Source organism: Eptesicus fuscus, chromosome 7, assembly GCF_027574615.1.
Source record: "Eptesicus fuscus isolate TK198812 chromosome 7, DD_ASM_mEF_20220401, whole genome shotgun sequence".
In the NCBI taxonomy this organism is placed as follows: Eukaryota; Metazoa; Chordata; class Mammalia; order Chiroptera; family Vespertilionidae; genus Eptesicus; species Eptesicus fuscus.
In genome coordinates this window covers 86,795,759-86,820,763 of record NC_072479.1, presented here as the reverse complement: position 1 = coordinate 86,820,763, position 25,005 = coordinate 86,795,759, and the positions used below count along the sequence as shown (strand labels likewise).

General features: G+C 44.9%; 1 protein-coding gene and 1 long non-coding RNA gene across 3 annotated transcripts; one reads left to right on the top strand and one right to left on the bottom strand.

Annotated features, from left to right (window-relative positions):
• Positions 1-2,118: 2,118 nt before the first annotated feature.
• On the bottom strand, positions 2,119-14,061 carry C1RL (complement C1r subcomponent like). 2 transcript variants are annotated; one of them, XM_008144883.3, is made up of 6 exons: positions 13,941-14,061; positions 13,150-13,378; positions 7,117-7,306; positions 5,657-5,782; positions 5,461-5,535; positions 2,119-3,604 (listed from the first exon to the last, which is right to left on the bottom strand). In XM_008144883.3, exons 1-6 carry the CDS (start codon positions 14,021-14,023, stop codon positions 2,832-2,834), a joined length of 1,476 nt encoding a protein of 491 aa, XP_008143105.2. In that variant the 5' UTR covers positions 14,024-14,061; the 3' UTR covers positions 2,119-2,831. The 2 variants fall into 2 exon arrangements, with proteins under 2 accessions (XP_008143105.2, XP_028006232.2); XM_028150431.2 differs by lacking the exon at positions 13,150-13,378.
• On the top strand, positions 12,963-23,538 carry LOC129149829 (uncharacterized). Its single transcript, XR_008556649.1, has 4 exons — positions 12,963-13,015; positions 18,505-18,729; positions 20,010-20,101; positions 23,280-23,538. It is a non-coding gene; the product is annotated as an uncharacterized LOC129149829 (long non-coding RNA).
• Positions 23,539-25,005: the final 1,467 nt, after the last annotated feature.

Below are 25,005 nucleotides of genomic sequence, written 5' to 3'. Positions count from 1 at the left end.
GCAACATGACTGTAAAGTGACAAACCTGGACCTCATTAGCTCAGTCCCACCCTAACCACTACTCTGCCCAACCACTCAGAATAACCTTTACTTACACATTTGACGTATGCCCTTGACGCATAACAAGAATAGAAAGAAGGAACAGCCATATAAAGAGTGTTCAGGCACTTGATTTAAAACCAGTATTTGAAGACATTGTCTATTATATTGTTCATTCCTCTTAGGATTTGATTCTGGGGGGAAATTTTTTCTCCCTTAAAGTAATGGTAGGCTTTTCTTTGTGGCTATATCTATAATTATACCTATATCTAGTTGTATAAATATAGATGTATACATATGGGTATATATTTTTTGCCTTGGTTGGGAGAAACTCATATCATTTTTTCAATAATAAAAAACAATAAAACTAAATACATTGTTCATTAAATAAAATTTAGCAAATAGAGAAAAACATGGGAAAACAAAACAGCCAGAATTATACCACTTAAAACAATCTCTGAAGAACATTTTAGAGTATTTTAAAAATGTTTTTATTTGTTGATTGATTTCAGAGAAAGAGGAAGGGAGAGGGATAGAGAGATAGAGACATCTTTGAGAGAGAAACATTGATCGGCTGCCTCCTGCATGCCCCCTGCATGCCCTCTGCTTGGATCAAGCCTGCAACCCCCACATGTGCCATGACCAGGAATTGAACCAGTGACCTCTTGGTTCATGAGCTGACACTCAACCACTAAGCCACACCTGCTGGGCTTAGAGTATTTTTAATGGTCTTTGTAGTATGTACTATTCAACTTTGTAAAATAGAAGTAACCACATGTATGTTCACATTTGAATCCTATTTTTTCAAAGGTAAATTTAACCTTTAACTATACAGCTAACTTGATTTTTCAATACTAGCAAATTTACTCTCTTCTCTGTTTCATTCATTTTCTGGTTCTATTTGAACAAGTGTATTTTATTGGCAACTTTTACGCTAAATCACCAATATGTCCTTACTAAAAATTAAATAGTTGATCCGCTCAGGTGGAGAATGGTCCGGGGTGTCCAGCATCACTGGAGGGGTCTGTGGGAACATCCAGCCCAGTGCTGGGCTCAGTTGATGGGGTGTCTGCAGGAGATGGGGCCTCAGGAAAGTGTGAGCCAGGTGCCATCCTCCTCACTGAAGCAGGAATTCCCAGGGAAAGAATCTGTAGGGATGTGGGATTGGGAAGGGGAAGTGGGTGATACAGCAGGTCCTGAGGTCGGCTGAGAAGTGTAAAGGTGCACTGGAAAGCACACGGCCTTGGCTGTCCCAGACAAGCTGTGGCATTTGGGCAAATCACTTTACCCCTCTGGACTTCAGTCTCCTCAGTTAAAATGTGAGTCAGCGGAGTGGAAAAAGCTTTGCATTGAGTCTTGAAAAAGCACTCCCACAGTAATAGTGTCCAATTGTTCATAGATGAAAGGTTGATCCATACATTTACTAACAAAGCTGAAAAGTAAGCCTGAAGCCCTAACCTATTTGGCTCAGTGGATAGAGCGTCAGCCTGTGAACTGAAGGGTCCTGGGTACGATTCCAGGCTCAATCCCCATCAAGGGCACATGCCCGGGTTTCAGGCTTGATACCCAGTAGGAGGATGTGCAGGAGGCAGCTGATCAATGATTCTCTTTCATTGATATTTCTTTCCCTCTCCCTTACTCTCTGAGATCAATAAAATATATTTTTTAAAAAATAAGCCTGAAAAGATCAAGTAAATTCCAATAAAACCTGCATCCACATCCTCTTTATCCAATCGTGTACTGAGGGACACTTCCATAGCCTGTGATACACATATACAATGGAATACTACTCAGTCACAAGAAAAGATGAAACAACTGCCATTTGGGACAACCTGGATGGATCTTGAGAATATCTTGCTAAGTGAAATAAGTCAGAGATAAAAAGTCAAGAACCATTTGATTTCACTCATGTGGAATATAAAACTGAAAGTGATAAATGAACAAACAAACAAACAAAAACTCATAGACACAGACAACAGTACAATGGTTACCAGAGGGGTTGGGGTGAGGTAGTAAAGGGTGTAGGGGCTCAAATATACGGTGATGAAAGGAGACTTGACTTTGGGTGTATTCACAATGCAATATGCAGGTGTTGTATTATAGAATTGTACACTTGAAAATATAATTTTATTAACCAATGTCACGCCAATAAATTTAATTAAAAAACTGTATCTAAAAACGAACTCCAACAAAATGTAAAGGAGTAAAAATAAACTTAAAATCTATAAACCTAAAATAAAATAAAATAAAATAAAATGTGGGTCATAACACATCCTTTGCAAACTTGGTGTGAGGAGTCAATGAAGTAACATGTATGAAGCGCCTGGTATACAGAATATGTAACCAAAACCGAGCCGTCACTGTAATTGCATCTGGGAGTTGTGGTAGGCGGTGCAGCTGACAGTTTGAATATTTGAAGGTCAATCAAAGAGATTTGGGAATGTTTCAAAGATGAAATGCCATTGAGACCACTTCATACATCACTCGAACATGGGGATGAGAGGGTGGCTGTGTAAGCAGAAAGTAAAGTTCAAAGTGAAACTCACTGAGATGTACAGGGCTTCCCTGGGCTTCTCGAAAACTCACAGGAAGGTGGAGGGTGAGTAGGGGTTGGGGGACACCCTTCTTATCTGGGATGAGATCAGCCTTGAGCAGAGGAGGAGTTCTCTCTCAGTGACTCAGATAGGGACTCCTTGCCCACCCCCTCCCCACCCACAGGACTCAGTCTTCACTTTCAACACTCTTATTCTGGGGCCTCCACAGTGCTGGTGTCATTGCTCAGTGCACCAGGGTCAGCCCTTCCCACCCACCACTTCCTTGATCCAGTCCACATAATTGAGCACTTTGGTGTAGAAGCCGTACCCTTTGCCACACCCAATGCCCCAGGATACGATGCCCGTGGCCACCCAGTGATGGGCATGGTCATCCCACACTACATAGACGCTACCACTGTCCCCCTGGCAGACACTCTGCTGCCGTGTCTTATCCCCGACACAGAACATGTTATCAGAAAACACCTCAGTCCTCTGTTTCTCTTGAAGCCAGGCCTTGCAGGCCTCCCTCGGGGCAACAGGCAGCCTTGAGTATTTCAACTCGGTAGTTAGCCAGCCCATCTGCACACCAAACCCACTGACATAGCCCATCAGGCCACTGTGGTAGAGGGCCTCGTTGTCGGGCAGACAGACCGGGAGGAGGTGGGGGCCAAGGGGGACACTGTGCTGGAGTTCCAGGAGGGCAATGTCCCCATTGAAGTTGTGGGACTCGTTCTGACGGTAGTCTGGGTGCACAACCACACGGCGCACAGGGTGGTTCCCCAGTTTGATCATCTCATCTATGGCTGTGTGGCCCAGGAACACGTCCACATTCCTCTTCTTCCCGAGAAAGATGCTGTCCTTGGGATAGATGGTGTGGGCGGCCGTGAGGATCCATCTGTCGCCCAGCAGGGCCCCACCCCCACGGCCATAGATATTGGTGAAGGCTTGCCAGGGGAAGTTGCCCAGCTTAGCTTTGGAAGAACCCTGGGCCTCCTGGTTCTGGGTGATGGGGGTGACTGGCTGTCCACAGACTGGAAGAGAGGAGAGATAAGGGTGAGAAACCAGCATGCATCAAGCCACAATGATTAAAGACCTACTTCTGTGAAGTGCTCTTCCTCTTGCCTCCTTAGCCATATTAGGCTACTTTTTAAGACTCTTAGTGCGACCACCCTGAGCAAACTCATGTAGCAAGCAGAGTTTGCCTTCAGCGTCTCTTGTCTCTGTCTTCTGTGTAATTTCTTCATTTAAAAAATGTTTCTATTGATTTTAGAGGGAGAGATGGAGGGACAGAAGAAGAAGAAGAAGAAGAAGAAGAAGAAGAAGAAGAAGAAGAAGAAGAAGAAGAGAGAGAGAGAGAGAGAGAGAGAGAGAGAGAGAGAGAGAGAGAAAGATTAATGTGAAAGAGAAACATTGATTGGCTGCCTTCTGCATGCCCCCCACTGGGGGCATGCAGAATCCAACTGGTGACCCTTTGGTGCATGGGATGATGTTCAACTAACTGAGCCACACCCATGGCCATTTCCTCATTTTTTTACATCTCTCACTACTACTCCCCTCCAAGCCACTCTAAAACCCTCCTTCAGGTTGCCCCTAGAGCTTTTTGTGGATCAGGAGTAAAATCTGAAAAATTTATTCAAATGGGTTAGAAAGGCAATGGTTTGACTAAAAAACATGGGTTTCAAAAATGGTAGGCTTGAATCCTCATATACTGCTGATGGGAATTTAAAATGGTGCAACCATTGTGGAAAACAGTTTAGCAAATCCTCAAAAAGTTAAATATAGAGTTATGATAGGAGCCAGCAATTCCACTCATAGGTATATACTCAAGAGAATTGAAAACATACATTCAAACAGAAACTTGTACATGAAGGCTCATAGCAGCATCTATACTAATAAAAGGGTAATATGCTAATTAGACTGAACATCTTCCAGATGTGCTTTTGGACAAAGCCACGGTGGTGGGGGCTGAGGCAGAGGCGGTTAGGGGTGATCAGGTCAGCAGGGGAGAGCAGTTAGGGGCGATCAGGCCAGCAGGGGAGGGCAGTCAGGGGCACTCAGGACAGCAGGGAAGGGAAGTTAGGGGGTGATCAAGCCAGCAGGGAAGGCAGTTAGGGGTGATCAGGCCAGCAGGGGAGCAGCTAGGGGGCAATCAGGTCAGTAGGCAGAGGGAGTTAGGGGAGATCAGGCTAGCAGGCAGGCAGGTGAGCGGTTAGGAACCAGCGGTCCTGGATTGCAAGAGGGATATCCAACTGCCGGTTTAGGCTAGATCCCAGTCAGACATCCCCCAAGGGGTCCCGGATTGGAGAGGGTACAGACCGGGCTGAGGGACCTCCCTCCCATGCATGAATTTTATGCACCAGGCCTCTAGTTGTCTATAAACTCTGTCCCTCTGTCTCCTTCACTTTTCCATCTGATTAACTTCCTTCATGCTTTTGCTTTCTTAATTATCTCTTTTTTAAAAAAATATATTTTTATTGATTTCAGAGAGGAAGGGAGAGGGAGAGAGAGAGAGAAACATCAATGATGAAAGAGAATCATTTATCAGCTGCCTCCTGCACGCCCCAACACTGGGGATCGAGCCTGCAACCTGGGTGCAATCTGGGCATGTGCCCTGACAGGAATTGAACCATGACCTCCTGGTTCATAGGTCGATGCTCAAACACTGAGCCACACCGGCTGGGCTTGGTTAACTCTTGATCTTTGGAGAATATGGGACAAGCTCCTTGCCTCTTCTTTTCTGGACCTTCTTGGCTCCCTCTTCTTCCTCCCCTTCTACCTTTATTTCCTCTTTCTATTTGAAGGCTTTCCTCTAACCCCCTGTATCCTGGTCCACAGGCCCCTGTTTAAAAAGTGGCCATAGTCACTGCACTGATAGGTCACTACTCACCAGGCACACAGTGAGGAGCCTCCTCCTTGTCCAGCGTCTCTTTCCCAGGGCTCTGGGCTCTGCAGGTGAGTGTCTCTGAGGAGTGAAATGAGGTAAGGCTCAGAACTGGGAGGTGGGGCTATAAAAGTAGGTGCCACAGGCCCCTTGGAGGGAGTAAGGCGCATAGAAGCTGGTTCCCCAGCAGGTGGGGACTCACCTGCTGGCACCACCTGATAATAGGGCTCCTGGCAGTGGTTCTGGATCTTGGAGGAGTTGTCTCCAGGTGTGTGTGCAGCCTCAGAGCCGCCACTAACCTGGCTGATGGGCCGACTATGGTTCATACCTATAGGGAAAAAGTGGTCATTAAGACCTAGAACAGAATTGCAAACTGGCACCCCAGAGAGTGATCTGGCCCATGGCCATATTTAGTTTGACCTATAAAGTGGTTCTTGTTTTCTTTTGAAACATTGGAACTATTTTTCACTGATCAGATGGTCAATGCTGAAAAACAAATAACTAGGACCGTGGTGGGCAAACTGCGGCTCGCGAGCCACATGCGGCTTTTTGGCCCCTTGAGTGTGGCTCTTCCACAAAATACCATGGCCTGGGTGAGTCTATTTTGAAGAAGTGGCGTTAGAAGAAGTTTAAAAAATTTGGCTCTCAAAAGAAATTTCAATAGTTGTACTGTTGATATTTGGCTCTGTTGACTAATGAGTTTGTTGATATTTGGCTCTGTTGACTAATGAGTTTGTTGATATTTGGCTCTGTTGACTAATGAGTTTGCCAAACTAGGATATGGGGGAACAGGCATTTTCAGACATGATTAGTGGGAGTGTAGGAGGGAAATTTAGCAATACCAAAATTAAAAATGCATTTTTTCACCTAGCATTTCAATTTTTAAGAATTTACCCTCATATGTGTGCTCCAAGATATATAAATAAGATATCCATAGTAGTACTATCTGTGGCAGCAAAATATTTACCAGTGGAAGACTGGTTAAACACAGTATGACACATCGATCAAAGGAATACTATATGGCCATTAAAAGTAATTAGGCAATGCTAGCCACATGCATATGGGATGATCTTTAAGATATATCACTGAGTGAAAAATGCTAAATTTAAAACATTGTGAATAGTATGCATGCAATACAAACACACACACACACACACACACACACACACACACACACACACATCCACCCACCCACCCACCCACCCACACAATTATATTTGAATGGCATAGCTTATCTTTGGAAGAATACCCAGGAAATGGAGAACATAGTTGTTTCTGGACAAGATAGTCAGGGACTAAGGGCCAGAGATCAGAGAAAGACTTACTCTTTACCATTTTTTAAAACATTTTTATAGTGTGCATATATTATCTTTCAAAAAATTATGAGTTACCAATTGAAAAGCAATTGGTAACCTTTGGCTTCTCTTGCAAAACAAGATGATCTGCAAGTTCTGGGCCAGTAAATAGTCATGGAAACAACTGTTGAGCAATGGCTGCCCTTTAACTGGCAACTCATCAGCAGGGGCCAGGAGGGGGCAGGGAAGGTGTGGGCCTAGGTGTTCCTGAGCCCAGTGTCAATAGCCACTCAAGTTTCCGCTTGTAGCTTCAAGATATCAGGGCCATGGCTATGGACAGAGAGTGCACCCCGGGAGGGACACTCACTCACGGCTTGGTAGAGGACCAGGAAGCCCTTGTGGAGTCCAGTTGTCCTGTCCTCAGAGGAGGCCGGTGCACGGAAAGTCAGCCGCAAACTGTTCCCCGAGGACACAAACTCCCTCTGACCTGGGGGGCTGCCCAGCGAAGAGCCCACTTGGCCATAGAACCAGCTTGGATCCACCCCACTGGCTGTGATCTGAAAGGAGAGGGGGGCAGGCAGGTGTGGTGTGAATCTGCAACATAAGGGGTCACAGGGTCACATCATGGGCCTGGGCTTCATCCCCATCTAGGAGGTCTGCACACTTCTGGGGCTGACGAGCTGTTCTCTGTGGAACTTTGCTCAAGTAGCTTCCTGTTCCATTATTGACTCCCCAGTTTCTTCCAGACATGACCAGATACCTTGCATATTTCTTTAGCCTACTATAATTATCATAAAGTCTACCATATTTACCTTCTTTCAAGAAGCTCCTGGGGAACAGAGTCAATAACATCGTAACAACTATGTTTGGTGACAGATGGTTACTAGGCTTATTGTGGTGGTCATTTTGTAAGGTATATTAATATCGAGTCAATATATTGAACTCCTGAAACTAACGTAATACTTTATGTCAATTATAATTAAAAAGAAATTAAAAAAAAGAAGTTCCTTGGAAACCCTAGGGTTCTCCCAATAGTCCACTGGATTGTAAGTTCCAAGAAGGCAGGAAGTACATCTATTCTGCTGACCACTGAATCCCCGATGCTCAACAGGGTGCCTATAGCACCACGGCTTTGAATCAACGACGATGCAGACACAAGTCCCTTCCATCCGCTTTCTCCAACCCCATCACCTTCCTCTTCTCTGAGTACCTTCCTGTGGGCCAACATCTGTGACGCAATAAGACCCTCTGCAAACACTTAGCTGGGGTTCCTAGTCTTTCCTGTTCTCCTTCTTTTCGAGTGTCCCTCCTCTTACCCCATGAACTGTAAATAAAGCCCCACAAGGCGTGGGAATCTAAGGACACAAGTGTACACAGTGTGGATACTCTGGCTATTGTTGTTTAACTTACATGTTCTTTAAGCAGGTTGTCTCTGTGTCAAACCCTTTTGACTGCCTCGCCCCTGCTCAAATTCCTTTCGGTGGGTTCCCCAAACCAACGCAGGACACTTTGGAAGGAGCTCCCTTGACTCATGCTTCTTGCTTAGTCTCTATTCTGGGCACATGGCTCACTGCTCAGCTTATTTTATTGATTTATTTTTTAAAATTTTATTCCTGATTTCGTATTGACCCACATCCCGAGTTCTTGCTAGTTCTTCATTCGCTCTTTTTTTTCCAAAGTCTCAAATTCCTTTAAGAGGCTATCCAGCCTATCTCACTGCGATCACATTAACTGGGTAAAAGTTGGCATGAAGAAAATTTCTCAGTCATCCCAAATGCCTTGCTTGGGCACATTCCAATACTGTTCTTTTCCTCGGAACAATAACAAACTTAAGCCCCATATTTAAGAGGCCCATTATCTCTTGGGGAAGAAGCCGTTTGCTCTCTGAAACTGTCCTTTACTGGTCTAATTGGTTGTTAAACTCTTCAGCTTTCTTTTTTAGCTTCCTCACAAGTTGTTGGCTAAACAGAATCACTTAGGAGTCTAACTAGCAAAGTAGAGTGAACACTAAGCTGTGAGTCCCAAGACTTTGCTCCTAACTCCCTGTGTGACAAGGGCAGTTGCTCAGCCACTTCAGATCTTAGTTTCTTGTCCTGTAAAGTGGTCTGTGAGGCCTCTTGCTGTCAGGGCAGCTTTCCAGTATGTCCCTGAAGAGCAGTGGTGAAGATGATATGAAATACCTGTTCATTCAAAATTCATTGTGCTATGTGTCCTACACATATGGTAAGCTTGGATTTCATTTATTCTTTCATTTATTTTTTTGAGAGTTATTATGCTCTATGTGCAAGACACTATGCTAAGTGGGGGGATACAGACATGATTAAGACATGGTTCTGCTACCGAGGAGCCCATAGTCTGATTGAGAATATTGCATTTAAGGTGTGTGTGTGTGTGTGTGTGTGTGTGTGTGTGTGTATGTGTATGTGTGCGTGTATGTGACTTGCCCTGGCAGCAGAGAGGAGAAAAGAATTCTATTCCTGAGCTTGAATTTCCTCAATGACAAGGGAAGAGTCAATCTGGGCTTAAAATTGTCCATGACTAAGAAGAACAGGGCTCATGATAGGTGCTCAATAAAATAGGTTGAATTGAATATAGTCTTGGCTTCTGGTGAAATCTGAAGCTTTAAACATGCATTTATCTCAAAGCCCATTAATATGACAGCAAAGGGATGAAATGGTATACATGATTAAGGACAAAACAGTGAGGGATGACAGCAGATGCGCGATGCCAGTAACATCTTGAAAGGTGGAATGGGGACGCAAAAGGGACAGCCTGACTCTGCAGAGGTGGAAGCCAACATAAAGCAAGCAGGTTCTCATCGCAGAAATTAGGATAACCAGGCACCCCTGACGATGGGGATGAGGGAGAGGCTCATAGGAGCCTATGTAGGGAGACCTCAGGATTCTGGATCCCTTTGCCCACCTTATGCATCCGGATAACTTTCTGGCTCACCCTGGCAGGAGACCTGAGCGTGAGTCAGAGACCCTGGCCTTGGGATCCCCTGGGACACTTGATAGAGGGAGTGAGGCCAGAACTGAAAACAGAAGGATTAGGTGAAAGTCTACATATCAAACAGTGAGATGCTACTGCTTGTTTACTAGAAGGCTGGCAGCTCTGATCAGGAGACCAGAGGATTCCTCTCTGAGGCTGGCTGTCCCCAAAGAGAGTACTTCTGTATACTGACATTGGGAGCCCCCCACAGACGTCTAAGTCACCTTGTTGATAACCCTGTTTTTAAACTTGTTTCACAAATTTCAGCTATCACACAGAGCATCCAATATCATTCTAGTACTTCATTCTTAATTATGAATGGACAGCCAAGGATTATCAAACATTGTAGGAGAGATGAAAAGCAGAGACTAAAACAAATGAAGAGTAAAAAAGAACTTGGATGAAGTAGAGATAATACAGGGACTAGAAGAAACATTTAAAAATAATTCTATTATAGGGAAAAGAGTATTGTCTAGTAAACAGAAACAGTATTCTATAAAAAGGCACATTCAGAAAATAAGAATGAGGCTTTAGACATAAAAATATGTCAACAGAAAATAAACCATTACAGTTGGTATTTAAAAGGAGGAAATCTCCCAGAAAGTGGAACAAAAAGACAAGGAGATGGAAAACACGACAGAATGAATAGCAAAACTAGAGAATCAGTCCAGAACATACAGCAGCTAAATTACAGGAGTTCCAGAAATCAAAAATAAAGCGAGCAGATGTCTGGAAATAATTTAAGAAATAATAAAAGAACATTCCTAAAATTGAAGGACTAGATTAAAACAGTCTCTAGATTCAAAGAACTCTGTACAACCAGTAAAAAAGCACATCAGGGCATATCATAATGAAAGTTCAGAATACTGGTAATAAAGAAAATATTCCAAAAGCTCTAGAGAGAAAAATAACTAAGGACCAGGAATCAATGCTACCAGACTTAACACGAGAGCCAGAAGACAATGCCATCAAATTTCTGAGAGAAGATGACTTCCAACCCAGAATGCAACCCGGTTAAACAATCCATCAACGGTGAGGGCAGAACAAAGACATTTAGGGTTATGTAAGAGCCTCTGAAATTTACTCCCACAAACCTTTTCTGGAGGAGAAAGTGCTCCTACAAAAATGAGGGAGGAAACCAGGAAAGAAATGGTGATGGGATTCAGTTCCAACACAGGACAGGCAAAGGGAATCTCCAGCATGAGGAAGAAGGGGACTCCCAGAAAGTGTGAAGGCTTAGAGAGCAAAGAATTCAGACTGAAGGAATAAATCATCAAGAGGTCTGCATGAAAGTAGAGGAGGGTGGGGGAAAGGGGGACAGATCAACCAAAGGACTTGTATGTATGCATATAAGCCTAACCAGTGGTCACGGACAACAGGTGGGTGGGGGCATGCGTGGGGAAGGGTTTGGGATGGGAATGGGGGGGGGAGGGTTGAGGACAAATATGTGATACCTTAATCAATAAAGAAACTAAAAAAAAAAGAGATCTGCAGGTGGGAGTCACCAATAAAAAAGAGGACTCAGAGATTGACATTTGTGCTTGAATGCGCTGAGAAGAGATTTACTCTCCTGGCTACGAGTTTGGGGAGGTTAGTAACACAGAACTAAGCAAACCAAAGATGAGAACAAAAACCAAAAAAAAATTCCAAAGAACTCCATGTAATTATTGCCTCCTGGGAAACCAAAGTTGGAGGAAAAAAACAAACCTATAATTACTGTACTCCATCGGCTCAGATCTGAATATTTTCAAGTTATAATAATATAAACAATGACTCTAGATTTAATAAAAAACGACAGTATTGGGAAACTGGAAGGATGGATGGAGGAGGGGAAATGTAGGTGGTGAGGTTCTGAGATAGAGCTAGTCCTATCGTAGAAAGTTAATGGGTGATATTACTAGACAGACATGAGCAGAGCAAGGCCAGGCACAGAAACTCACCAGGGCAGAAAGCCCCGGATGCCTAGCAAGGGGGAAAGTGGGAAAACAAGAACCTCACCCCCCAGGTAACCTATCCTCCTCTAGCATATCACTGCTCATGCGGTTTGGACCCCTGATCTTTCATATCGATGGACCCCCTGACCTTTTCCTCCTTAAAGATAACATCAAGGCCTCAGTTGTATTTCAGCTCCAGGTCTAGAAAAGCAGCAAAACCTGACAAGTGATGCTGTGGCTGCCTCAGGACACCCCCTGCCCTGGCACTGACCAATCAGTAGAGCATACCTAGAAAACTGACGAATATTCTATTAAGACTCTCCCCTGAGACCTCCCCTAAGATTTCCACCTGCAAGAGAGAGATAAATATGCTTAGGACAAAGGACCCAGTGCACACACTCCCCCAGGGGAGCACGCAACACCATTTCCTTCCTCCTTCTTTTTTTCTAAGCGACCCCAGGAGACTTGTAACCAGAGGAGCAATGGGCAGGGGCAGCTCCCCCCAGGCTATCGCTCCAGGCTAACCCCTCCCCCCCCAACCTGTCTCCTGGACCCCCTTTTCTCTGACTTCTCAGTGAGGCAAAGCAGCCCAGCCAAGGCTTTCCTGTTGCTTCTTCTATGGCCTTCCTTGCTTCACTGTCCTAAGGATATTGTTGCTGCCATCATGGACCCAATACCCTTTGGCTCAGTGTTGTGTAGGCCTTCCTTTTGGATATCTCCAACTTCTATCCCCTTTTCCTTAAATAAATTAAAATTTCTTTATTCACTGCCTGAGATGGCTATTTAGCTTGCCCGTGCATCACCAACTTTACCCTTTCAAATGTGTTCTAAAAAACACAAACAAAACCAGAGTAAGCATGTTATTGATACAGATGAAAATAACTACCAGATGAAGCAGCTACATGAATTGTAACTGATTGCCCCAGGAGAGTACAATGGAGGTGGGAAGTAGGCTGGAGACAGTTGTTTCTCATTATATGCCTTGTAGTACTCGGATTAAAAATCAACAACAACTATGTGCATGTATTATTTTGATAAAAATAAAACTTAAACCAAAAGATAACACGAGGTACTGTTTTTAAAGTGTCCTTATTCTGATCATGCCCTAATCATAAGAACTTTTGCCATAGCTCCTCTAAGGTAAACTCAGTCACCAAATCTTTTGTTATTATTCATGCCCAGCTTCCTGTCCTGACAGAGCAAGTATTCAGGTGTGTTTAATGACTGACGTGTGAGTCCTTGCTCTTTATTCTAGGGATTGGCAGTATTTGTGTGTTCCTTTGGGCCAGGGACAGGGCTGCTGGTGGAGGCTGTACACCTGAGCAGACCCTGGCCTCCCAGGTAAGCCCGCCTGTGCCCCTGACTTGGGTTCTTCATCCATCCTCTGAGATTCAGGGCGCTGCCACCTCCCACTGCCCCCTGGGCTCCAGGCCAGGAAGATCCCTCCCCAGAGTCCCTCCAGGACCCCAGCTCACTGTGACAGAGTCCGGCTCACAGTCCTGGGACAGCTCCACGTCCAAGTCCTGCAAGATAAGCTTCACAGCAAAGCCCTCCGGGGCCTCGATGACAGTGGTGCTCTCTTGGCCTTTGAGGTATGGCTCTGGGTACCCTGGGGAGGTCAGCTGCTGGGGTAGCTGCTGGGCCAAGAGCACAGAGCCCTGTGTGGGGCAAGCCTGGAGGACACCCCAGAGAAGCAGCCACCACCTGTGAGGGGTTGAGGGCAAGATGAGACCTGTGGAGTCATGAGGAGTCGGGGCAGGCTATGTGCCAAGGGACTGAGGGACCAGCAAAGGCATTAGCAGCTGTGGCTTCAGCCCTTGAGGCCTGGCACCTCTGCCTGCTCCCTTATCGCCCCTCTCTGCCCCAGTTCCTTCAGCCTCCTATGCAGCCTGAGCTCCACAGTGAGTTTCCCACCATTGCTTATCTCCCTGGAGAGTCTCATACAGAGTTGGGGGCTACTTTCTGCTTCAGCAGATCCCACCGCCACCCTGGGATCTGAGGGAGACATGGTGGTTCAAGTGAGGGACAGTTAAATGTTAGTTTTCTGGCTCAGAGCATTGGGCTTGATCACCCCCAGGAAAGGCTGCTGGAAGCTACGGGCAATTTCTAAGTCCTCTCTGCATTAAGTCTCTCTCTCTCTCTCTCTCTCTCTCTCTCTCTCTCTCTCTCTCTCTCTCTCTCTCTGTGTGTGTGTGTGTATACATACACCCCTGGGTCCCACCCCATCCTTTTCCTCTCCTCCAGGCCTCTCCAAGGGCACACTCACATCATACGTGCACGGCTTGTGGAGTTGGGGCTTTCCCAGAGATAATTCTCCACCTCTGAGACCAAGCATCTGGAATGGGCCATCTGGGACCTTGGAGAGGACTTGGCCCAGGTTAGGGAACAAGAGGTGGGGCTGGAGAGGGCCCTGAGGGGGGAGGAGGGAGCAGTTACTGGAAATGGGTTGAGTAATTCTCTGGTTCCTTTTTCTAATTCTCTGGGTTGAGCGCCACCTACTGTCTAGCTTGGGGATAGCTCACCCACCACAACTTAAGGGGGAAAACTCTGAAACCACGTGGGCTTCAGAGATCAGGGGTGGGAGCGCAAGGACTCTGGACTCTCTTGGACTATCTGTACAAAATAGTAAATAGTAGGATGGTTCCTTGTGAGTTATGGCTGTTGCCTTTCATCGGCCATACCTTTCCCTCCCTGACTTTCCACTCATTTATGTTACCAGCCTACCTATTGTCGAAATTGAAGTTTGTGTGACCCGTGAACTTGAGCTTCTCCACCAAGCAGGTCTGGGGCCCTCACTTAGGTAATCTTTTGCTCACAACCCCTGGAAGCTGCTCGTCCACCAGGGTCCAGTTGGCACAGGGCTGGAATTAGGCCTCAACTGCGGCTTCTTTAGGCAGATACCAGGGGCCATGACTGGGCACAGAGGCCAGGCTCCCTAGGAGAAACACTCACCGACGGCTTGATACGGGGTCAGGAAGTCCTTGTGGAGGCCAGTGGTCCTGTCCTCAAAGGAGGCAGGTGTGTGGTAGGTCAGTAGCAGCCCCTACAACGGGGCTCTGATCTGAAAGGGAAGGGATTGCGGGGGAGGGGGCAGGCAGGTGTGGAGGATTCTGCACCACTGTGGTCACCGGGTCACATCCTGGGTGGACTACAGCCTCGTCTAGAAGTTCTGCACACCTCCGGGGCTCAGAGCCATACCTCGTGGTGGCTTTGTCAAATGGTTTTACTCACCCTTTGTCCCCCCATTCTTCAGGCCACAAAGACTGCCATATGTCAGGAATGGCTCCTCACCTGCTCTAGTGCTCTCAATGCACAATTCTTTTAGGAGACTCTCTGGGAACCCTTAGGGCAGTGGTTCTCCACCTTCCTAATGCCGTGACCCTCTAATACAGTTCCTCATGTTGTGGTGACCCCCAACCATAAAATTATTTTTGTTGCTACTCCATAACTGTAATTTTGCTACTGTTTATGAATCGTAATGTAAATATCTGTGTTTCCCGATGGTCTTAGGCTCTACAGCAGCGGTTCTCAACCTGTGGGTCGCCTAAGACCATCGGAAAACACAGATATTTACATTACGATTCATTAACAGTAGCAAAATTACAGTTGTAGAGTAGCAATGAAAATACTTTTATGGTTGGGGGTCACCACAACATGAGGAACTGTATTAGAGGGTTGCGGCATTAGAAAGGTTGAGAACCATGGCTTGGGGCATTCCCAAGCCATCTGCTAGGCCTGGGCTCACACCACCAATGTCTAATAGCCCATATACAGGGTCAGGAAATGTGTGTGGTTGAATCTTTGCAAGTAAGGCTAGAAAGTCTCTTAGCTGGCTTCTTTCCTTCTTCCTCCCTACACTAACCCTTGAATCCTCCTTTATTCAGCCCCACTGTTGCTTTAAGATTTTTGTCTGCTATCCCTCTTTGGACCTGACTTTTCCTTCTTTCTCCACCCCCACAGAATACTCCTGCTTGCCCCCAACAAACACATATGGTTGTAACTCAACTATCTAATAACAGTGAAAAAAAAATAAAGATACAAAATATACTGAAAAACGGTACACTTCTGTATGTTTTTAATCCTGTAACAGTAATAAGGAGCTTCTTCCGGGCTCTCTCAGGGTCATTCCAAATGACCAGGCTCCTTCCCAAGCACCATTCCTCTGGGGTCCTCTCCTTCCTAGAGCCTTGTCCTTTCATCCTAAGTCCAAGGGACAGCTTGGAGGGCAATCCCTGTCACCCCCATTGCATGAAGTAATCTCTATTCCGGGTGCATGCATGCTGCTCAGGTCTGGTGTGTAGGTTCTCTTCCTTCTCGTTACTCTGCTTTTATTTGTCCCTCACCTCCCTTCCTCCAGGCCTTTGTGCTCTCACTTTCATCCTCCTCCTTGATCTAACTTCAGCTCTGACAATATCCTCTCCTCTGAGCATCTTATTGCTCCATCTTCCTGGGGAGCCTCTGACTCGAGAAGGAAGTTTCTTATTGGGCTTAAGAATTTTTATTGTCGGCTTGGCCGGCCAGTGTTGCTCAGTGGTTGAGCGTCGACCCGTGGGCCAGGAGGTCATGGTTCAATTCCTGGTTGGTCCATATGCCTGGGTTGTGGGCTTGCATGCAGGAGGTGGCCGATCAATGATTCTCTCTCATCATTGATGTTTCTATCTCTCTCTCCCTCTCCCTTCCTCTCTCTGAAATCAATAAAAAAATGTATTTTAAAAGAAGAATTTTTATTGTTTTTCAAGTAACAGAGGCCCAGTAGAGATGAGAACCCCATGATCAGAGCCTCTGTCTTCCTTATAATTACTCCAGGGAAGGGGTGCTGCAGGCCACAGACAAATTCCAAATCCTGAGGTAACTGAACTCAGGGTTTTACTGCTTCTCTCTCTTTTCTTTTCCTTTTAAATTTATTTTTCAATTACAGTTGACATACAATATTATATTAGTTTCAGGTGTACAACATAGTGATTAGACATTTAGATATTTGTATACCTTATAAAGTGATTCCCCCAATAAGTTTAATACCCACCTGACACCATAGTGATTACAATATTATTGACTATACTAGAGGCCCGGTGCATGCATGGGTAGGGTCCCTATGCCTGGCCGGCAAGCAGGGATGATCTGTGGGGAGGCCAGCGGGGCAATTGGGTGTGGGAGGGGGAGGCCCCTGCTGGCACCTGGCTTGGCTGACCTGGCACCACCTACTTGCCAGCCTCTCCCCTTGCTGCTGCTGCTGGGTCAGGGCCTGTGGGCTGGGGACAGCTCCTGCATTGAGCATCTGCCTCCTCGTGGTCAATGCCCATCATTGTGACTGGTTGTTCTGCCGTTCAGTCAATTTACATATCAGGGTTTTATTATATAGGACTCCATATGCTATATTTTGCATCCCTTTGACCATTTCTATGATTGTTAATTTATACTTCTTAATCCCTTTCGCCTTTTTTGTCCATCCCCTCCACCCCCTCTCCCATCTGGCAACCATCAGTTTGTTCTTTGCTCCTCTTTCCTTTTCCAGCTCTTCCCATAGGCTGGTTCCTATCTTCCCTGGTAGATCACTGAGCATGGATTCCTCCAGTTAATTCAAATAATTGCAGAATCTTAAACTCTCTGATAAGAAATCAAACAGAGTAATGGGATTTTTATCTTTATCCTTGAAAGGAGGAAAAGAGAATACCAAATATATTCTTCTGGTCTAACACATAAACAATAATCTCACAAGTATTTATGCTTTCTGGAAAGTAAAAGGTTAATTAATTTAAAAAATATATATTTTATTGATTTTTTACAGAGAGGAAGGGAGAGAGATAGAAACATCGATGAGAGAGAAACATTGATCAGCTGCCTCCTGCACACCCCCCACTGGTACATGCCCTTGACCGGAATCGAACCTGGGACCTTTCAGTCCGAAGGCTGATGCTCTATCCACTGAGCCAAACCGGTTTCGGCTGTTAATTAATTTTTTATGAGTAATAAGTTATCAATGATCAATCAGAATTGCAGACTTTTAACATTTATAGACTACATGGTCATAAAGCAATCATCTTAGAAGTCTGAATGTCTTTAAAGATTCCTTTGTGTAAATTACACTCCAAAGATGACATAAATATAACATGGATCAGGATTATGTATTTTCATACCAGTGAGATTAAATGTTTTTGGTTCTCCACTTTATCAGAATCAACTGTATGAGCAGAATCATGTCTGTTTTTCTGCAAGGCTAGGCTAAGAGGGAGTACATTCTGTCCTCATCTTGCTCAGATTTATTTTGTTAGCATTTGTGAGGCTTGCTGTTTAAAACCAAGCACCAGAATTTCATTTCAGAGGATTTAGAGGAAGAAAGGGCAGGTCTGAGGAGCTTAAAATGCACAAAAGAAAAGAAAAAGTTAAGTGTAAATATTGGACACATTAGGTCTTTCATTTACAATTGTGAGTCAGGTCTCCTCACTCCAGGCTAAGGGAGAGGGCTTGGCCCCGACAAGGCAATGAGGCTGTAGCTGGGGAAGGCTCTGGGGAGCAGGAGGAGCAGAAAGTTACTGGAAATACACAGTATTTATCAGCATGACTTTAAATCTCTAGAGTAGACTCCACTGTGGTCTGGCTTAGGGATGACCGAAATATTGGAGCTGATTTTTACCCCAATTGAGGCTTGATATTTCTGAGACCAGGAAAACCTCTTAACCACCAACAATCAGACTTAACGGAAGGAAAAGCTAAAGAAAGTTCTCTGGGGACCATACAATCTGCCTAGTTTTTGTTTTTAAATTCTCTTTCTCAAAGCCTCTATTTCCATTTCTTTATGCTCCTGGTTTCCTACCTCTGCCTTTCTTTTCTAGGCTGGGTGCTCTGGGGAGAAGAGCGAAGACCATGTGGCAGCACCAGGACCCGACCTCATTAACGTGAGGTGGGGTGAAGGGACGCCTTTGGTGAAGGCAGTAGTATTCACCTCCGTGGACTCCTCCTCAGTTTCTGGTCTGCACTGTTCCTCCTTGCCCTGAGTTGGAAACCTGGGGGTTCAGCCAGTGCTTGAGGTCCTGCCTTCTCATTGGATGGCAGAGCAGGTCAGGTGGCTGGCTGTGGACTGCTTGGCCCATGGTGCTTAGAAGTCCAGGTTGGGCCACTTTTTGTCAATTGAGGGAGGAGGCAAATGAGGGAGGAGGGAGGAGGCAAATGAAACCCCAGAAGAGGAAGCTTTCTATTGACACCAAAACGCCAGGACCTGCTGGAACAACCAGCCCATCACCATAGCATGTGTAGGCATCTGCCCTGGAAGGAAGAGTGCTGAACCAATCACTAGATCATAAGGGGTAGGGACCCCATAGTTTGTTCTTTGTTTCTCTGATCATGTTTCACTATAGCTCCTCCTTCATCATCCAGCCATCTAAACACCTACTAGCCCTAACAATACTGGTGACTTCTGCATTTATTGCCACCCACTCTGACTCACTTTATTTGAGTCACTCATCACTGATTCACTTTATTGTTGTTGACTCTGATAGGCCTAGCAAGATCGTTAGTACCATACCCACCAGGGTATTGATTGGCTGCCTCCTGCATACCGCCCACTGGGGATTGAGCCTGCAAATCAGGCATGTGCCCCGAACCACAACCTCATGGTTCATAGGTTGGTGCTCAACCACTGAGCCACACCGGCCGGGCAAGCAATAGAAACTTTAAGAAAGAACCAAATGTAAATTCTAGAACTGAAAGATGCAATATGTGAAATTTAAAAAAATTACTGGAAGGGCTTAATAGAAGAATGGAGATGGCAGAAGAAAGAGCCTTGAAGATAAATAGAAATTATTCAATCGGAAGAACAGAGGAAGGCATTTTTTTAAATGAGTAGAAACTCAGGAATTGTGGAACACTATAAAAAAAAGCCCCTCTAATATGTGTGTTCATGGAGTCCTAGAAGGAGAGAAGAGAATGAGGCAGAAAAAATATTCAAAGAAATAATGGCTGGAAATTTCCCAGCTGTTGAAAAAGGCATTTATCTTCAGGTTTAAGAAGTTCAATAAATTCAGAGCAGAACTAAAAATAAACAAAAGAGCACATGTAGGCCCATCAAAGTCACATTGCTGGAAACTAAGATAAAAAGAAAATTTTGAAGGCATCCAGAGAAAAAGAACACATTGCAATCACAGAACCACATTTTCAATGTCACTGCTTTCTCATCAAAACCAGCATAGACCAGAAAGCAGTGGAACAACTTCTTCAAAACACTGGAGGGAAAAATCGTCAACTCAGGGTTGCTTTTCCAGCAAAAATATTCTTTAAGAACGAAGATGAAATAAAAACATCTCCAGATAAAAAGAAAACTTAGAAAATTTGTCATCAGCAGACCTGCATTGAGAGAGACGCTAAAGTTCTTCAGGCTGAAGGGAAAGAAATCCAAATGAAAGAACAGAGTCGCTGGATGGATAAAGAGAAATGGTAAATTTGTGGGTAAATCTAAAATACATATTTTTTCTTAGTATCTTTAAACTACATATGTCTGTTTAAAGCAAAAATTATAACATTGCATTGTGAACTTTATCACATGTGTAGATTTAATATACATGGAAACCATAGCATAAAGGATGAGGGGAGACTTATATAGTAACCAAGTTTCTTCATCCAATAGTAAGTCTAAAAAGACTAAAAAAGTGAAGGATGCAGTTCTTTTTAGAGCAGTGGTTTTCTATCTGTGGTCTGGGAATGCTGGGGATCCCTGAGATCCTTTGAAGGGGATTATGGGGCCAAAATTATTTTCATAACAATACTAAGGTATTATTTGCTGTTTTCTCTCTCTCATGAATGTATCAGGGAGTGATCAGAGGCTACGTGAGGTGTGTCAACATTGTCCCTTCACAACTAATGAAACGTGCTTATTTATCCTTATATTTTAAGTTTTTCTCAATTTTAATTTTTTATGCAGTGAATATGAATAGATACAACCTACATAGACAAGAGCTCTTTGGGGTTCTCAATAATTTTTAAGGGTATAAAGCTTGAGTCCAGCTTCCCTAGAGTGATCACAAAAAAAGAAAATTTAAAAAAAGAAGGGCAAAAAGGTATAGCTAAAGGCCAATAGATAAATTAAAATGGAATTCTGAACCCTAAATGGGATTAATTTGGGGGACTTGTTTCTAAAAGGGTGACCTATTAGAAATAGTCCTGGTTTATCTGAGACTGATGGGTTTCCTTGGGACACAGAGCTTTCAATCCTAAAACCGGTTTAGTCCCAGGCAAACCCAGACAGTTGGTTATTTCTAGTCCTTCAATCATCTATTTTGTTCCCCTTTCCCTTAGCTAATATGAGCCCACAATGAGCCAAGGCTACATCGCTCTATGCATGGGTCCCCAAATATAGGTTAAGAGGATTGAATAAAAGAAATAAAGGGAACAATCTACAAAATTGTAACTACACAATGTTCACAAAAATAGAAACACAAGAACAATCTAATACAACTGTGATCAGCCCAGCCAGCATGGATCAGCAGTTGAGCATCAACCCATGAACCAAGAAGTCATGGTTCGATTCCCGATCAAAGCATATGCCCAGGTTGCAAACTCAATCCCCAGTGTGGGGTGTGCAGGAAGCAGCAGATCAATGATTCACTCTCATCATTGATGTTTCTATCTCTCTCTCCCTCTCTCTTCTTCTCTGAAATCAATAAAAATATATTTTAAAAAGTAAATAAATAAAACAACTGTGACCATATCCTATATAATAAAAGGGTAATATGTAAATTGACCCTAACGGCAGAACCACCAGAATGACCACTGGACCAGTCACTATGAGGTGCACTGACCACCTCTTGGTCCCTTTCCCTGGCTGGCAGACTCTGATCGCCTGATAGCCACCTGTGGTGGGGGTGGGGCCGGCCAGCAGGAGGGAACAGCCAACCTCTCGGTCCCTTCCCCCGGCTGTCAGGCACCAATCACCTGATGGTGAATTGGGAACCGGGGGTGGGTAACGTCAGGGGCGGGGCCGGCTGCGGGCAGCTGGGGAAGATGGCCCTGATCGCAGGCCAGGCCTAGGGACCATACCTGTGCACAAATTTCATGTGCCGGGCCTCTAGTTAGAGTATAAGGCTATGGGTGACTTAAAAAATGTTTCTCTGTTTAGTGAAATTTATTTGATGTTATTAAATCACTTTAATAATTATAAAATAACTGTATTTAAAATGATAATTGTGACCAGATGGCCCCTTCTTCTTTTTTAAAAAAAATATATTTTATTGATTTTTTACAGAGAGGAAGAGAGAGGGAGAGAGAGTTAGAAACATCGATCAGCTGCCTCCTGCACACCTCCTACTGGGGATGTGCCCGCAACCAGGGTACATGCCCTTGACCAGAATCGAACCTGGGACCCTTCAGTCCGCAGGCCGACGCTCTATCCATTGAGCCAAACCAGTTAGGGCAGATGGCCCCTTCTAAGACAAACAAGATTAAAAGGATGAGGTCCTGGATCCTGAAGATGATGCTAAGACCCTGGCTTCAGCGGCATCTTTAGCCCGTGTAATCAATGAAGAATGTTTTGCTCTTGGATGTAAGCTTAGGCCAGGCATGATCCTTTCAACCTTGGGGAGCTCATGTCTGAAGACACCTCATGTCCCACTGTCTCAACTCTTCCCCTCCATTGAAATTTGTTTCTCATCGACTGAGAAGGGGCAAAGGGCAGAAGCAGGGAGAAGGGACAGTCTTCACAGTTGTGATGTGAGGGTTGGGAGGATGGAGAGAAAGCCGAAGAAGTCCATGGGTGTGAGTGTAAGAAGTGCATAAACATGTTTTCAGAATTTGTTATTTTTGAAATTCCTGTTGGTGCTGCCACCTGCTGTCCTGCATAGGGAAGGACTTCCTGTGGCAAATGTCCGACTTTTACCGGTTGCTCTATATGGTCTTTTAATATCTAATAACTACAATATGAACTGTTCTGATAATTTCACCCTCCCTGATGGTAATGGACATACTAAGCTGCCGGCTGATTAGTTTTTGACATGTGGGGTCACTGTTTATTCATATATCCCTGCCAGCAGGATTGGGAGGCCTTGTTTCTTATGACGACTGACTGTCTTTATGCCCCAGAAACATCACAGGGTCTGAACCAAAAGGGACCTTCTCACGGCCGTGGCACTGGACTGCAACGGCGATCTTCTACCAGGAGTCCTGCTGAATATATTGCTTTCACCATTTTTGTCATGCTGGTAATGGTAGGCTCCCTTAAGGTAGAAGTGGCCCCGCTGACATGTAGCAAAGTAAAAGCCCTGAATGCCACTTCTAATAACTACAATATCTGGGATAAATCAAGAGCTGAGCCAGGTCAGGGAGGCGATTCTAGAGAATCAGGCTTCATTTTTTTCTCCTGTTTATTTTTGTAGTCTGATTGCTTGCTGCTGTATCCAATGTCTTCCTCATTTTAGATCCTGCATTCCCTGTATTCCATCCCAGCCAACTGCTTTCAAGGCAGAAGCAAATGCAGTCCAGCAGGATGAGACTTTTCACTTAAAACTAATCTCATAGATATGAGATGATAGAAATAGCAGTGAGGAATGTTAGGGGCAGAAATGGAATAGCGGGGACGCTATAATTATAAGAAATATTAATCATGCTCATGTGATTGTTCTAGTGTGATTAGAGAAAACCTAGTTGAGAGTTGTACGCCCCAGGACATGGAAGCCAACATCGGAATGCAGTCCAACCTCCTTTCCTGAGAACTGCCTATCATTATGAAAAGATTAACAACCTTGTTGCTGAAACAATCTAGTCCCAGAGGCGCCAGCCATTGCCCGCCCTTTTCGACCCCCAGCCCCTATTGCTTGTAATCTGGTCCCAGAGGCACCTGGAGGCACCTGCTCTCCGTGACCTCCTCCACCGCCCCTCCCCCCCCCCCCCGCCCCCAGCCCGCATTGTCTGCAACCTGTAACCATTATACCTTGCCTGCTTTCCCATGCCTGTAATTCCTACTTTCCCATGTAACCTTTGTCCTTCTACCCACAATAAGCAGCTGGTTTATGGGGAAGGGGAAAACAGATTTTTGTGGATGACCTGCTGCTCTCCCATACTGCCGGCATTATTGGAATAAATACTCATATATGATTCAACCCTGTCTCTGCTTAATTGGCTCAAATAGTGACCGGCAGCCCCGACCCGTGGGTTGTCTGGTTTCAGTTTGACTGGGGCTGGAGGGGCTGCTTCCAAGATGGCTGGCGCACATGGCTGTGGGCAGGGGCCTCAGTTCCCGCACACACAGCCCTCTGCATCGGGCACTTGAGTGTCCTGATGACATGACAGCTGACTTTCCCCAGAGTAATCTAAGACAGAAAGAGCAAGGCTGAGGCCAAAATGTCTTTTTAAAAAGGTTTTTATTTAATTCTGGTAAGAATGCTTAACATGCCCTAACCGGTTTGGCTCAGTGGATAGAGCGTCGGCCTGCGGACTGAAAGGTCCCAAGTTTGATTCCAGTCAAGGGCATGTACCTTGGTTGTGGGCACATCCCCAGTAGAGGGTGTGCAAGAGGCAGCTCATCGATGTTTCTAGCTCTCTATCCCTCTCCCCTCTTCTCTATAAAAAATCAATTAATTATATATATATATATATATATATATATATATATATATATATATAATGCTTAACATGAGATTTATCTTTTTAAAAAATATATTTTTATTGATTTCAGAGAAAGGAAGGGAGAGGGGAAGAGAGGTTGAAACATCTATGATGAGAGAGAATCATTGATTGGTTGCCTCCTGCATGCCCTCTACTGGGGATCAAGCCTGCAGTCCTGGCATGTGCCCTTGACTGGAATCGAACCTGGGACCCTTCAGTCTGCAGGCCGATCCTTTATCCATTGAGCCATACTGGATAGGTCGAGATCTATCTTCTTAACAAATTTTAAGCTATAGACACTATATTGAACAGAAAATCTGAAATGTCTTTTATAACCTAGCCTTGGATGTGACATAGCATCACTTCATAGTATCATATCCTATTCAATTGGTCACACATACCAACCCTGATACAGTATGGGAGGGGACGACACATGGATGAGAATGTCAGGGAGCAGGGATCACTGGGGCCATCTCAGAGGCTGGCTATCACAGAAGTAGATATGTTATTTTAGTACAATAAATGCAGAAGGTCAGTTGGCAGGATGTTATTTTTGCCAGGTAGGATTGTAGTTCAGATGGATTAACCTGAAGCCACAGTGCCCTTGTGGACACTGGCCTTCTCTCTCCTCTTCCACCTTAAGATCTGAAGGGCCCCTTCACCCACCACCACCAAGGAATAGGACTGCACAGATAAAACAATGACTTACAGCAGACAAAACACAAGAGGAGGTGGAGCTTTGGGGG